Here is a 14976-nt window from a genome sequence, read left to right on the forward strand (position 1 = left end):
CACATCTTTTGGATTCCATGACTGTATTTTATAATTGTAAAAAAGCTACTTAATACATTGATGCCTTATATACATAGACTAATAATAATAAGGGGGTCACACAATAATGGTGAAGGGGGGGGGATGTAGAAGTCAGATGAAATCATTCTAGGAAAAATGAGAGGTTAAGTCGTGTTCTGGCAGGTGAGAGGTTAAGTGATGCATTTACAGCATGGGATTAATGTCTGGTATAAATCCTGTCACGCTGTTTATAGTCTCATCATTGGAAAATGTTCTCATTAGTAAGCGGGGTTTGTATTTTGCTTTGTGCTTGTACAATAAAAAAAATATATATTAGTATGCATATGTTAGGTTTGTGCAGCTCATACTATACTTCATTGGTACGGCCATACATGTGAAGTCCAGCCCAGTCTGCTTGTAACATGACATATGTGCATGTGATTGTGTATATATATACTTTATTTTGTATGCGCATCTCAGATGAGAGATCTGGATGTAGAATGACCATATAGATCTAGTGTTACTCTTTTTTCCCCACGCTAACCCCTTTTTCTTAGCTATATAGTCTTCTTTTTTACCCCATACATTTTCTCTCTCTCTCTATATATATATACTGTCTCTTTCATTTCCTCTCTACACTCCTCTATCTCACACATTCTCCCCTCCTCCTCTCTCTCATCACAGTGCAGTGTGTATATGCTCATAGCTGCAGTATACAGGGACATAGAGATTTTCTTTTTGTGCAAGCATTGACACAGACGCGCACACTCATGCCTGTTCACATGCCAGCAGACTTCTTATGTTCTCACACATGCCAGCTTGCCGTGCAGCTGAAAGGGAGATGCACAACGGTGGATTCAAAAGGTGATGACTTTTTGCAAATTTGGAGGGAGAGGGAAGCGTGGAAGGGTAGGGAGGAGGTCTGCAGTAGAACGAGTGGAGAGGGGAAAGTGAATCAATAAGCCCCTGGTATTATGGGAATTACAGAAGAAGCGCGTGCGGAAGAAAGGCAGGTGCGTGTACCGGGCTCAAGATGGGAAGAAACAAGGTGAGAGAGGGCAATTGACTATTACAGATGAAACATTGACGGGGTGGGGAGAGATGGACACTAGTGGAGAACACAATTAGATGGGTTTACGAGTGAGGCTCAGGAAAAAGAGGGAAACAGTAGGGAATAGGAGAGCCAGTGAAAGATAATAGGCTGAGACGCACAGGGAAAACCATCAGCTGAGGAGAATGGAAAGGAAGAAAGCAGGGACGGAAGAAAACAACTTGGAGCTGAGAGAACAAAATTCTGTAGGAAATAGGACACAGCGAATTGAGAGGATTACAGGATTTAATTTTATTATTCTGAGGAAGAATATGACCAGAAATGAAAAAAGGCCTTAAGTGAATAATGGTGCAAAACCCTGAAGTTAAGAGAGAAAAAAATGTGGAGAGATTTATAACATAAAGGATCCGTGTGGCGGATGAAATCTTACTTGGAGGAATCTAGATACCTCTACAGCTCAGAGAGAGAATTATTTCAGAACATCAGGTACAGTGACAGGTGTCAATCAATTTGTCTATTTTATGGATAAGCAGCTTTCATGAAGTATGAGAAGTAGGGCTCTGGTGCATTAATAATTCTTTAAAAGATTTGGGCTTTCTTGCTGTATCAGTGTCAAAGAAGCTTGTACTCAATATATAAGTGGGAGGCATGAAGAAATGGGCTCAATGAGGATCAGTGGGATGGCTGGGAAAATGACATACTTAGTTTTCCTTATCCCGAGTGACACAGGGGCAAATATCTCCTTGGATGCATGCCGCAAAGCTTCTTCTCTGTGTGTGTGTGTGTGTGTGTATGTGTGTATGCAGATTTTATAAAGGAGTTACATTAAAAACAATTACCTTCTATATGATCAAAACTGCTCTATGGACATCTACTAAATGCATTCTGGTCTGTGAAGCAACAGTCCAAACTGACAGCAAATCTGGGGAATTATGAACTTCCCAGGCTTTTATTATTGGATCTCTTGTGCTTGTGAAGTGACTGTTTTCATTGCTATGTACACATTAGGTATCCATTGTTTATGCAATCCCATAATATATGAGAGTATAACCAAAAGTGGATCCAAAGTTTGGAATAGGGAATCCAACAGCGGTAAAACTGGTGGTAATAATAATGGATTATCAATATCTGTCTTGAGTTAAGATGTTCTACTTATTCAATAGAGGTTTACCCACAAAGAGACTCAACCCTTAAGTTTGAATAGAGTGGCTGTCAGAAATGTGCACTGCCCCTTTATTCAAGGCTATACTAGGTATCTTTGTCAAGCCCATGAGGGAACAGGGGGCTTGTACCCCCATTCACATGATAGGTGTGAGTCCCAGCAGTCAGACACTCACCCACCTAGAGATAAGTGTCCTTTGTGGGAAAAAGTCACTGTACACCCTTAGTACTAGGACTCCCTCATGCTCATGAAAGTATGAAAAAATGTTTATTCAAATGTATGTTTCAGAAATTAAATGGAGACCACTTGAATATGTTAGCATGTTCAGACAAAAAAAATCCCAAATCCTTGAAAATCCTAGGGCAAACTAAAAAAACATATAACCCTTAAGGTATTACCCTCTATGGTTCCTAGTAAGGTTTTTCCCCAAAGGGGGTAACCCCCTAAACGGTTGTAAGATTTAGGACTAGCATATGGGACTTTGAAATATGTTAAGTGTTGAAGAATTGTCTTCTGCTAGTTCAGTTTAGTGTTATGTCATATGAATGTTTTTATCTGTTAGGTCTCTGATGCATAACAGCAGAAGATACATATACTTTTACTTGAACAAATCAATTGTGAAAATACAAAAAGGCTGCATAGCCTTAATAATAATTATATTTATATGAGGCCAACATATTCCGCAAAAATTAAAAATTCCTTGGGTATGTATGCAGACAATAGTCAGACATCATAGAGATACCCATTAATTATTCAAACAAGATGAGAAAGAGCCCTGGTCGCAAGGGTTTACATTTACAATGTAGGATGGCTAGGGTTGAGACAAGAATTCAGAAAGTATTTTATTTGTAATGTTCCATCTTTTATTGATAGGTTAGATTCCATAAAGGTATGCGAGCTAGTCACCAACAAATATCTGAACGTTTAAGGTACATGGAGCATAGGGGGACACCGCTGAATGAAAGTTGGGGGGGGGGGGGAAATGTAGTGACACTAGGGGAGACGAGTAAGAGATTGTTATACACCAGCCTTAAAAGAAGCACCCAGAGTATATTTACTATACTCCGATGAAGCTCTATAAGATATACCCCTCAACATGGTTGCTATGTTGACAATGCTTGGTGTGACATGGTTCCATGGTCCGTATTTGGTAGAGTTGTACAGAAGTGGCCAATCTCTTTAAAGAAGTTTGTGTAATTCATTATGCTCTACTGATATCTCTACATCACCTGCTATAGCCCTTCTGTCAATGCTACCTGGCCCCATTGGCCTTGTGAAACTGAGGCTCTTGTGGCATTTCCTGAAGGCTACCAGACAGATCATCCGTAGGCTTTGAGAATTCGACCACTGCCCCCACTCATGTGATGTGGGTTGAAGCATTGGATCCTCTTCAGAGGATAGAGGAGCTCCGTCTTACGGATGCTAACTTTTATGCTTTCTTTTATGCCATTTGGTCTGTCTGTTAGTTATTCCTGGAAATGCCTTTTTAACTGACATGGCTCTTTATGGGATCACTCTCAACCTGATGGGCTTTTAACTATAGTCATCATGGTTTACAGTGGTCACCTGTTCTCCCTATGCCTCTTTCCCCCTTCCTTTGTTTTGCATCCTCCCACAATTTTGTATTTTATAGTGGTTAAGTTTAGAATGCTGTGTGCCTATTTTTTCTGCATAATTAACAATTCAATATACATTTACTATACACATATTCTACAGCGAATTCAGCTAACACATATGTAATGTGTATGGCCAGCTGTTTAGACCGGCAAAACTCCATAAGATATCATTGCTGAGTTGGGAATGCTGGGGTCGGCCCAGTACCATTGCCCATATTTTGGTAGAGTTGTACAGGAGTGAACGATCTCTGGCAAGAAGTCTTTGTTTTGTAAAATTCATCATGCTTTACTGATATCTCACCCTCACCTGTTATAGCCCTTCTGACAAGTTGGTTAAGTTTGGAATGTACTGTATTCCTATTTTTCTATGCATAACTGAAAACCCTTCTGCTCATGACTTATTCTGATATATTTTGTGCTTGAAGCCATGCTTTGAGGTTGCACCCTCAGGCTTGCAAGTGTAATGTTTTTCCTTTGATTTGGAAGTTAATAAACAGTTAGTCAACCAAAAAAGTTATTTACCAGTCTATAAAGCTGGCCATACACATTACATATGTTTTTGCTGAATCCAACGATTTCAATGGAACCAAACGACAATCTAATATTTACGTCAAATGTATGTTGGATTTCAACTGCCCAATCCCTTTATTTTCTTGGAGATAATCTACCACCAGTGGTGGCTAGCAGCAGCTACAGTGGGGCAAAAAAGTATTTAGTCCGCCACCAATTGTGCAAGTTCACCCACTTAAAAAGACGAGAGAGGCCTGTAATTTTCATAATAGGTATGCCTCAACTATGAGAGACATAATGAGAAAAAAAATCCATAAAATCACGTTGTCTGATTTTTAAAGAATTTATTTGCAAATTATGGTAGAAAATAAGTATTTGGTCAATAACAAAAGTTCATCTCAATACTTTGTTATATACCGTTTGTTGACAGAGGTCAAATGTTTTCTGTAAGTCTTCACAAGGTTTTCACACACACTGTTACTGGTATTTTGGCCCATTCCTCCATGCAGAACTCCTCTAGAACAGTGATGATTTGGGGCTGTCAAAATCTTACGATACATGGCCCCATTCCTTTACATGGATCAGTCGTCCTGGTCTCTTAGCAGAAAAACAAATGCCCCAAAGCATGATGTTTCCACCCCCATGCTTCACAGTAGGTATGGTGTTCTTTGGATGCAACTCAGCATTCTTTCTCCTCGATGAGTTGAGTTTTTACCAGAAAGTTCTACTTTGGTTTCATCTGACCATATGACATTCTCCCAATTCCCTCCTGGATCATCCAAATGCTCTCTAGAAAACTTCAGACAGGCCCGGACATGTACTGGCTTAAGCAGGCGGACACATCTGGCACTGCATGATTTGAGTCCCTGCCGGTGTTGTGTGTTACTGATGGTAGCCTTTATTACTTTGGTCCCATCTCTCTGCAGGTCATTTACTAGGTCCCCCCATGTGGTTCTAGGATTTTTGCTTACTGTTCTTGTGATCATTTTGACACCACGGGGTGAGATCTTGCATGGATCCCCAAATCGAGGGAGATTATCAGTGGTCTTGTATGTCTTACATTTCATAATAATTGCTCCCACAGTTGATTTCTTCACACCAAGCTGTAATTTTATGGAATTTTTTTTTCTCATTATGCCTCTCATAGTTGAGGTATACCTATGATGAAAATGACATGCCTCTCTCATCTTTTTAAGGGCGAGAAGTTGCACAATTGGTGGCTGACTAAATACTTTTTTGCCCCACTGTATTTCCCCTCTCCCCTTTCAGAACAAATGCATGCCTTCCTAAGCCAAGTGTATACATGTATGGTGGATCAAGAGTGATAGCTGACGGCTGATCGGACATTCAGCTAACAGCTATCATATATGTATGGCCAGCTTAATGTAGTTCAGCTAGACTAGTAGCTATGCTAGCTTAGTGAAATGGTTGACAGCTGGAACAACTATTGAAACTGCCTGTTTTTGAAATCTTTTATGTAATTTCTATGACAATTAACAGTAAAAAAAAATATGAGTGCTTTAAATGAGAATCTAAAGTATAATTTCCTTGTAAGTGTGTCTTCCTAACTGTTCCCAATATTAGTGATGGATTACATCAGATGGACGTTCCCTATGACCAGTATATTAATTGGGCAGGAATTTGGCATTGGTGAGCACATTGCAGCTTTATTGCCAGGTTCTGTAACATCATACCAGATAGATTTAGCGCAAGTCAATTTCTTAACGTTAGCATTTTAAATGCAACTACACAAATGCTCTTGCTATACAAATGAACAGTGAACTGCTGTGAAGTGACAGGGATGCAGAAAAAGGAAAAGGCAGCTTTTTAAATCATTCAGCATCTGGAAAGAGTAGAGAAAGTACTCCTGTGAAAAGCTTCTCCGCAGGACTCAATGTTATCTCAGCTACCCGTGTCACATAGAGCTTAATCGCTCTAGCTGGCTGCTTTCTAGCAGAAGTCACAAGAACTGACAGAGCATAAAGAGCAACAACTGCTAAACCAGTGCTAAAACTATAAGAAAAACACATCACCTCTGATTTCAGGATAATATAGTGACACTTTATCACTAACTTTACATGTAATCTTTCTTTCTTTTTCATAGTACTCTCATAGTATGGTTGAAAAAAGACATACGTCCATCAAGTTCAACCAGGGAATTTAAGGGAAGGGTGTAAGGGGATAAGGGGAAGGGATGTAGTTTTATAATTCTGCATAAGCATTAATGTTATTTTGTTCCAGGAATGTATCTAACCCTGTTTTAAAGCTATTAATTGTTCCTGCTGTGACCAGTTCCTGAGGTAGACTGTTCCATAAGTTCACAGTCCTTATGGTAAAGAAGGCGTGTCACCCCTTAAGACTAAACCTTTTCATCTCCAGATGGAGGGAGTGCCCCCTCGTCCTTTGGGGGCGGGGGGGGGGGGGGGGGGGTTCATCAAATGTTGGAATGCTGCAAAACTGATCTACAGGGTGGGCCATTTATATGGATACACCTTAATAAAATGGGAAGGGTTGGTGATATTATCTTCCTGTTTGTGGAACATTAGTATATGTGAAAGGAGAAACTTTTCAAGATGGGTGGTGACCATGGCGGCCATTTTGAAGTCGGCCATTTTGATCATGTGATACTGGAAGCCTGTGCTAGCATTTCTCCTGCGGTGTTGCTATTAGTGTGTGAAGAGTGGGAGAAGAGGGTTGCATTGACAATCCAACACAATGGGCAGCACATTGAACACATTTTATAAGTGGTCAGAAACTTGTAAATAACTCATGAAAGAATAAAGTTACATTAAAACCAAGCACACCAGTTTTTTTCTTGTGAAATTCCCAATAAGTTTGATGTGTCACATGACCCTCTTCCTATTGAAAAACAAAAGTTGAATTCAAAATGGCCGACCCATCTTGAAAAGTCCCCCCCCCCTCACATATACTAATGTGCCACAAACAGGAAGTTAATATCACCAACCATTCACATTTTATTAAGGTGTATCCATATAAATGGCCCACCCTGTATATGAACATCTAACAAAACTATTTGAAGTAATGAGTCACATTAGCCTCATTCATGCTATGTGAAATGTTAAAGTATCCTGATGGGGCTTAAGTGATGCTCTTAATTGGAGCCCCTTTTAAGTATACCTGCGGGAGTGCCCTATCTGTTTTTTGTTTTTTTTTAATCTTCCTCTGGATCAACACTACAGGGATTAGTGAACTATAGGGATGAACTGGATGAAAATACACCTGCTTTTAGCCAAAATATTTGAGGGAATGTATCATTGGTTTTAGTCTGTTAATCTGGCTTTGATTTGTCACATGATTTGACACAGTTGCTGTGTAGAGATTTTTATTGTGACTATTGCTTTAGATGCTTTTTCTAAAATTGTGTAGCTAGGCCATAGTATGATTAACTTTTTGCAGCAGTGAATTCCCTGTTATCAGTGTGTAAACAGAGAAACCTGCCAATCATCCTATGTGGGTGGAGTAAGCAGGACTGTATCTGCTAGGAATCCTGTCAAGATGTACTTTGCATTTTACCCAAAAATCTTGCTTCAAATCACATTAAAGGGGTTCTCCGGTGCTTAGACATCTTATCCCCTATCCAAAGAATAGGCGATAAGATGCCTGATCGCGGGAGTCCCGCCGCTGGGGACCCCTGGGATCTTGCACGCGGTACCCTGTTTGTAATCAGTCTGATTACTGTCGATCACGGGGCTGACGGCGTGTGACCTCACGCTCCGCCCCTCAATGCAAGTCTATGGGAGGGGGCTTGCATTGAGGGGCGGAGCGTGACATCACATGCCGTCGGCCCTGTGGTCGCCGGTAATCAGACCCGGAGCGAACACGCTCCGGGGACTGATTACAAACGGGGTGCTGCGTGCAAGATCACGGGGGTCCCCAGAGGTGGGACTCCCGCGATCAGGCATCTTATCCCCTATCCTTTGGATAGGAGATAAGATGTCTGAGCACTGGAGAACCCCTTTAACCATAATCACAGAGCTCAGGATCTATACCTCTATTAGATCCTACACTCATTCAGGGCGGCATAAACCAGCTGACAGATTTGTTCTAACAAGTCTGTTAAAAGGAAACTCACAGCTGGTTCACCCACACTAAACCCAATACGCAAGGTTATAGTGCGGGTGAACTGGGCTAAAAAGAAGTGTAACTTAGCCAGATTGGCAAAGGACAACATTAACATATTAGCAATGAAGGCTTAAACACCTTGTATCTCTGAAACGGCGGGTCCAGAGAAGCAGGTAAGTTATTCAGGTAAGTTTTACATCATTTTTATTTGGTTCACCCGCACTATTACCATGTGTACTGGGTTTGGTGCAGGTGAACGGGCTGTCAGTTTCCTGTCTAATGTGGCTGTCTAATGTGTATGGTGGCCCCCTTTCTCTTTCTTGACAAATGTTATCAGTGACTAGAAGGATAAGGCATGTTAAATGATATCTGCCCGATCCCTTTGTTCTTGGGTAGGTAATTCACTACCATGGGAGTAAAAGAGGAATAACATTCTAATACAGTGATCCCTGTCCGGGCATGCTGGGAGTTGTAGTTTTGCAACATCTGGAGGTCGACAGGTTGAAGACCACTGTTAGAGGAAGTTGTACTCACCTGTCCCCGCCGCTCCTGACCGTCACCGCTCGTCACCGCTGCCCGGGATGTCGCCGTCCATCACTGTCGCCGCATCCCCGAGGTGTCCCCAACGCTCTGGCAAGGCCTCTGCTTCCCAGGCATCCTCGCTCTCCGTCGCCGCCATCACGTCGCTACGCCCGCTCCAGTCAGCGCTGCCCGATGGCCGTTTATGCGATGGCCCCGACATACAAAAGCATCGTATGTTGATGCTGCCTTCAACATGCGATGACCTCTGAGGCCATCGCATGTTGAAATTATCGTATGTCGGGGCCATCGTAGGTCGAGGGGTCACTGTACATAGATAGGGCTTACCCAAGTTTATAACAGTAGAAATTTCCCACAATGCAGCTGTGGTCAGTGAAAACTAAATAGGAATTCAATGCAAACATCATATTCTGAAATGTTAGAGAAAAGCCAGGAGATCACAATGGTGGACCAATTGAGCTTGTGTATCTGTTATTTTTCAATTCCAAACCCCTTCAGCAATACTTATAGATTTCCATTACATAATTAATACAGGTCCTTTCCAATCAATGGTGTTATGTCAGAAATTCCTAATAACATAAATCCCTAAGTGGTGACAAAGGAGCTCAATCTCTTTCCGATAATGATTCAAGCTCATGGCCCTCCATTGCCATTTGTATTTGTAAACCCGCTGCAGCTTCTTCATAGGCTTCGTACCTGAAATCCTGTATTCTGGAGTTCTATCACAAAGGTATAATGAATTCACAGGGCTGCAACATTTCCAGCAATCCTGCTTTAAAAAAAAAATTCTATAAACAGGTGGAGATTCCATCTATAGCGGGCACCAGCAGAACAAGCCAGCGCTAGGACCACTCAGAAATGTGCTATCTCCATAGACGGTAATGCATTCCCAAGTGTATTCCACTGAAAGAATCAATATGTTCTTATGGCAGAGTCTAGGCTTCAGACTTCCCACAATGTGATGCCCATCGCAGAAATTCTGTAGAGTGAATGATATAGCCGAATCCCATTGAAAATAATGGGAGGCTGCTGCCCCATATTTTCCGCAGCAGAATTTTTGAGCAGAATTCTGCTTGGAAAACGTAGTATGAATGAGCTCTTAGGCTGTGTTCACGTGTTTAGGTAAATTGCAATTATTCAATGCAAATTATTCAATGCGAAGCCAGGGACAGATCATAAAAAGAGGACACGTATAAAAGGTAGAATGAGACTTTTCCTCTTTCAAATCTATCCCTGGCTTTGTATTCAACAATTGCAATTAAAATTCTGTATGTGTGAACACAGCCTATAGGGAGACATTCTGATAACATCACATTCAAGAACACCTATTTATGCTGTGCCCTAAAGAATTAAAGTAGGTTAACCAAAAGTAAACCTAACATTTCTCTAAAGTGTTAAAGGGAATCTGACAGCTGGTTCACCCACTCTAAACCCAATATACTGGGTTATAGTGCGGGTGAATAGCTGTGAGATCCAGATATAGTGCGGGTGAATAGCTGTGAGACCCCCCCCCCCCCCGGGTCTCAAGTCACAGAAGAGGATGGGCTGGGGAGTTTATAATGATGAGGCAGGGGAGCTGGGTGAGCCAGCTCCCTGCCTTCATTGCACAATGGCAACGAGATTGTAACAGGCAGAACTTTGAAATACAGTCATGGCCGTAAATGCTGGCACCCCTAAAATGAAATTTTTCAAGAAAATAAAGAATTTCTCACAGTAAAGGATTGCAGCAACACATGTTTTGCTATACACATGTTTATGCCCTTTGTGTGTATTGGAACTAAACCAAAAAAGGGAGGGAAAAAAAGCAAATTGGACAGAATGTCACACCAAACTCCAAAAATGGGCCCGACAAAATTATTGGCACCCTTTCAAAATTGTGGATAAATAAGATTGTTTCAAGCATATGATGCTCCTTTAAACTCCCCTGGGGCAAGTAACAGGTGTGGGCAAAATAAAAATCACACCTGAAAGCAGATAAAAAAAGGAGAGACGTTCACTTAGTCTTTGCATTGTGTGTCTGTGTGTGCCACACTAAGCATGGACAACAGAAAGAGGAGAAGAGAACTGTCTGAGGACTTGAGAACCAAAATTGTGGAAAGCTATTGCAGAGAAGCTATGTCAGGAGACCCAGGAGGACCCCACTGCTGACACAGAGAAATAAAAAAGCAAGACTACATTGTGCCAAAATGAACTTGAGTAAGCCACAATCCTTCTGGGAAAATGTCTTGAGGATAGATGAGACCAAGATAGAGCTTTTTGGTAAAGAGCATAATTCTATTGTTTACCGAAAACGGAATGAGGCCTACAAAGAAAAGAACACAGTACCTACAGTGAAATATGGTGGAGGTTCAATTATGTTTTGGGGTTGTTTTACTGCCTCTGGTACTGAGTGCCGTGAATGTGTGCAAGGCATCATGAAATCTGAAGATTACCAATGGATTTTGGGTCGCATTGTACAGCCCAGTGTCAGAAAGCTGGGTTTTCGTCCGAGATATGGGGTCTTCCAGCAGGACAATGACCCCAAACATACGTCAAAAAGCACCCACAAATGGATGGCAACAAAGCGCGGGAGAGTTCTGAAGTGGCCAGCAATGAGTCCAGATCTAAATTCCATTGAACACCTGTGGAGAGATCTTAAAATTGCGGTTGGGAAAAGGCACCCTTCCAATTTGCAAAGGAAGAGTGGTCCAATATTCTTCTGAGAGGTGTAAGAAGCTTATTGGTGGTTATAGGAAGCAACTGATTTCAGTTATTTTTTCCAAAGGGTGTACAACCAAATATTAAGTTAAGGGTGCCAATAATTTTATCCATCCCATTTTTGGAGTGTGGTGTGAAATTATGTACAATTTGCTTTTTTTCCTCCCTTTTTTTGGTTTTGTTGCAATACACACAAAGGGACTAAACATGTATAGCAAAAGATGCGTTACTGCAGTCCTTTTCTGTGAGAAATACTTCATTTCCTAGAAAATTTTAGGGGTGCCAACAATTACGGCCATGACTGTACAATATTGAAGATCCGGACAGTTGGAGGAGGTCATCCAGGGTTTCCACACCTTACAATAGTGTTAACATAGGAAACAAAAGCGTCAAAAGAGAGGTCAGGTTGCTTCCATTTAGAGGCACAATGGATGCGCATAGCCAACAGAATATGGTTAGGAAGTCAGAATTTTTCTAAAGGGCATGTGCAAAAGTTTGTCACTGAGGAGACAGAAGGAAGGGGTAGAGGCAAGGCATAACATGTAACCTCCCTGGAGCAAACATTGAGGAGCCCCTACTGATTGACAGACCTCCTTGTGATATTGTGTGTAGGTGCACCTTCCACCCCAAATAGAAGGAGAGAGACTGAAAGGCCTTAAAATTAGCCCCGCAGGGACCGGGATAGTGGGAAAGAAATAGAGCAAGCGGGGCAAGACAACCATCTTGATCATATGCACTCGCCCGATCCAAGAGAGATACGGCAGATAATATGATTTAAGATTGGAACGAAGCTCCCTGAATAGACGAGGGTAGTTAACGGAATATAGCGAGGAAGGCAAGGTGGAAAGATTAACTAAATATGGGAGACTACACTGAGACCACTGAAAATCCAAAATTTAAATCAATTAGTTGGGAGCAGGGACACCACAGTAGAACACCTCTGATTTGAATCTGGTGACCCACAATCCTGAGAGTTCAGAAAACCCAGACAGAATTTTAAACAAACTAGGAAGTAAGGTAAGCGGATTTATGGGTAAGTAATAAATCATCAACGAAAAGGCTCAATTTGTAATTACTGGAACCCACGGAAACAACCTAATATTTTGATCACATCTAATAAGGGTAGCCAGGTGCTCCATGACTAAAGGAAAAAAGTGCAGGGGACAGAGGCAGTCTAGTGCACCTGGAAATAGTAATAGTGCGTAGGTCATACGTCTGCAGCTTAAAGGGGTATTCTAGGAATTTTTTATTTGACTATGCTACAGGGGTTGTAAAGTGAGTGTAGTTCATAATATAGTGTCTGTACCTGTGCGTCACGGTTTTCTCACAATTCTCATGTGATTTCACCCCAATATTTATTTTTAACAGCATACAAAATGACTGCTGTCTTGGATTTTTCTCAGGTTACAATGCGGTCGAGACCTGACTCACTAGTCAGCTGATGACAGGGAGCCTGTCTGTTTCAATGGGTAGAGAGAGCAATCTGCAACTAATGCAACAGCTGTAGGCACCCTGATTGAAGACCACAGGTCTGCAGCTCATTTATGTTTCAATGGGTGGGGTAGCTGATGTGTGGGAAGGAGGAAAATGGTATCATGGGATTTGTAGGCAAACAAGAAAACTGAAAACAGGAAATACAAGTTCACAGAAAGCTAGCCACAGTATTATGGTAATCTCACAGCATAGCCATTTAGCCCAAGACAAGCCCAGATCCTTCCTAAGCATGTTCATTACTGACTGTCAGGTACGTACTAAAATCACCTTATGCTGGATAACCCCTTTAAGGATTCCCTCTGGAGTAGTGATGAGCGTCATTGCCCATATTCGAATTCGCGATATTTTGCGAATATATAGATGAATATTCGTCCTATATTCGCGAATATCACATAAACGAATATTCCCATATTCGCGTATTCGAGGAAGAAAACAGTGAGGGGGTGGGAAACTTTACTATTGGTTGCAATGGATGTTGTTGATAACCTCTGACAAGTGTATTTGCATCATTCTAATTGGCCCACAAGTGAAAAGAAGGAATATGCGCATATGCGAATATTCACATATGCAAATATGCGCAAAAAAGGGAATATTCTTAATTTTGAGTATATAGCAAATATATTCGCAATATTCGCGATAAAAATTCGAAATGCGAATATTCGCGCCCAACCATACTCTGGAGGACCAGTTGAATAAGCCGGAAAGTTCTCCTGCGTTCCAGGGTAGAAGGAGCAGAGGCAGACTGAAGGTTGCATACTGGGGAGTGAGTCCAGATTCCGAGTGGCATTCAGAAACAGGTTCTGCACTTCGGCATAGTGAAGTTTGAGGATGACATCCCTAGGTATGTCAGGGTTACGTGGCTCGGTAAGAGCCCTGGTCCATCCAGAGTAGCTCTGGAGGTGTTTGAGGGAGCAGGTACAGCAAAGTTACCGTGTCCATAAGGTCAGTCACTTGTTCTGAAAGACCTTTGATCCAGAGGTTAGCCCTCCCAGAACTATTTTTAAGGTCCTCCAATTTCAGCTCCAAGGCCTCAAGCTTGTCAGCATGTTGCATGCCATCAGCATTAATGGCGTCGCCCAGCTTATCTATCTTAGTTTCCGCTTTGGAGAGCCGCTGGCCCAAAGCTTGAATTTGGCTAGTAACAGCTTTACTGAGCTCCTGTTTCAGGAACCTTTGTATATTGTGGTACATCACATCAGAGGAGAGAGGCTCAGGCTCATCCATTCCCTCCTCGTTAGAGCCTCCCTCATGGAGTGCTGCAGAACCTGCCATATTGGGAACTGAGGCCGCCCAAAACAGCTACAGGATAGACTGAAATAACGGCTGGCTAGGAGGATTCTGTTTCTTGTGGGTTCTTTTGGTGCATCGATAGGATTGTATTATCAGTCCCACTAGCTAAGGGTCAAATCAGGCACTAAAAAAGGTTAGATTAGATGCAGCAGACAAAGAGCTCACATACCTTGCGTCCTTCCTCGTGAGCCGCATACATGCCCCCCCAGATTCAAATTAATTTAACAGGGAATTATTTTGGGTACCTTTTATATGCTCTAATGTGTGTCTATATCATTAGGCATACTAATTCTGTAATCTGCCATTATATAATTTGTATATTACATTTTCACCATTTTTCCCATATGCAGGCTTAATCTCTGATTTTTAATTGTCCCTGAGCTAGTGGGTAAAGCCTCTATGATGTCTCTCATACACTGCACATACTCAGGGGAGAGGATCCTCCTCTCCTATGTCTTTATACACACTCTAAGAAACAGTGGTAACATGGAAGGCATTATAAAGAAATACTGAGCAGTCTATACTGTGGCTTA

General features: G+C 41.7%; 1 protein-coding gene across 6 annotated transcripts in view; it reads left to right on the top strand.

Moving 5' to 3' along the window:
• Nucleotides 1-676: 676 nt before the first annotated feature.
• LOC130277011 (sodium/calcium exchanger 1-like) overlaps nucleotides 677-14976 on the top strand; it is a 319182-nt gene continuing 304882 nt past the window's right edge. For 4 of the 6 annotated variants that reach the window (XM_056527173.1, XM_056527169.1, XM_056527168.1 and 1 more), the window contains exon 1: nucleotides 948-1048. In XM_056527173.1, coding sequence (XP_056383148.1) covers nucleotides 1034-1048 — 15 coding nt within the window. In that variant the 5' untranslated portion in view covers nucleotides 948-1033. Of the gene's footprint in view, nucleotides 865-947; nucleotides 1049-1246; nucleotides 1538-14976 lie in introns of those variants that run through there. The other 2 variants (XM_056527170.1, XM_056527171.1) reach the window with 2 other exon arrangements.

The sequence above is a fragment of the Hyla sarda genome, chromosome 6 (assembly GCF_029499605.1).
Source record: "Hyla sarda isolate aHylSar1 chromosome 6, aHylSar1.hap1, whole genome shotgun sequence".
NCBI classification, from domain to species: Eukaryota; Metazoa; Chordata; class Amphibia; order Anura; family Hylidae; genus Hyla; species Hyla sarda.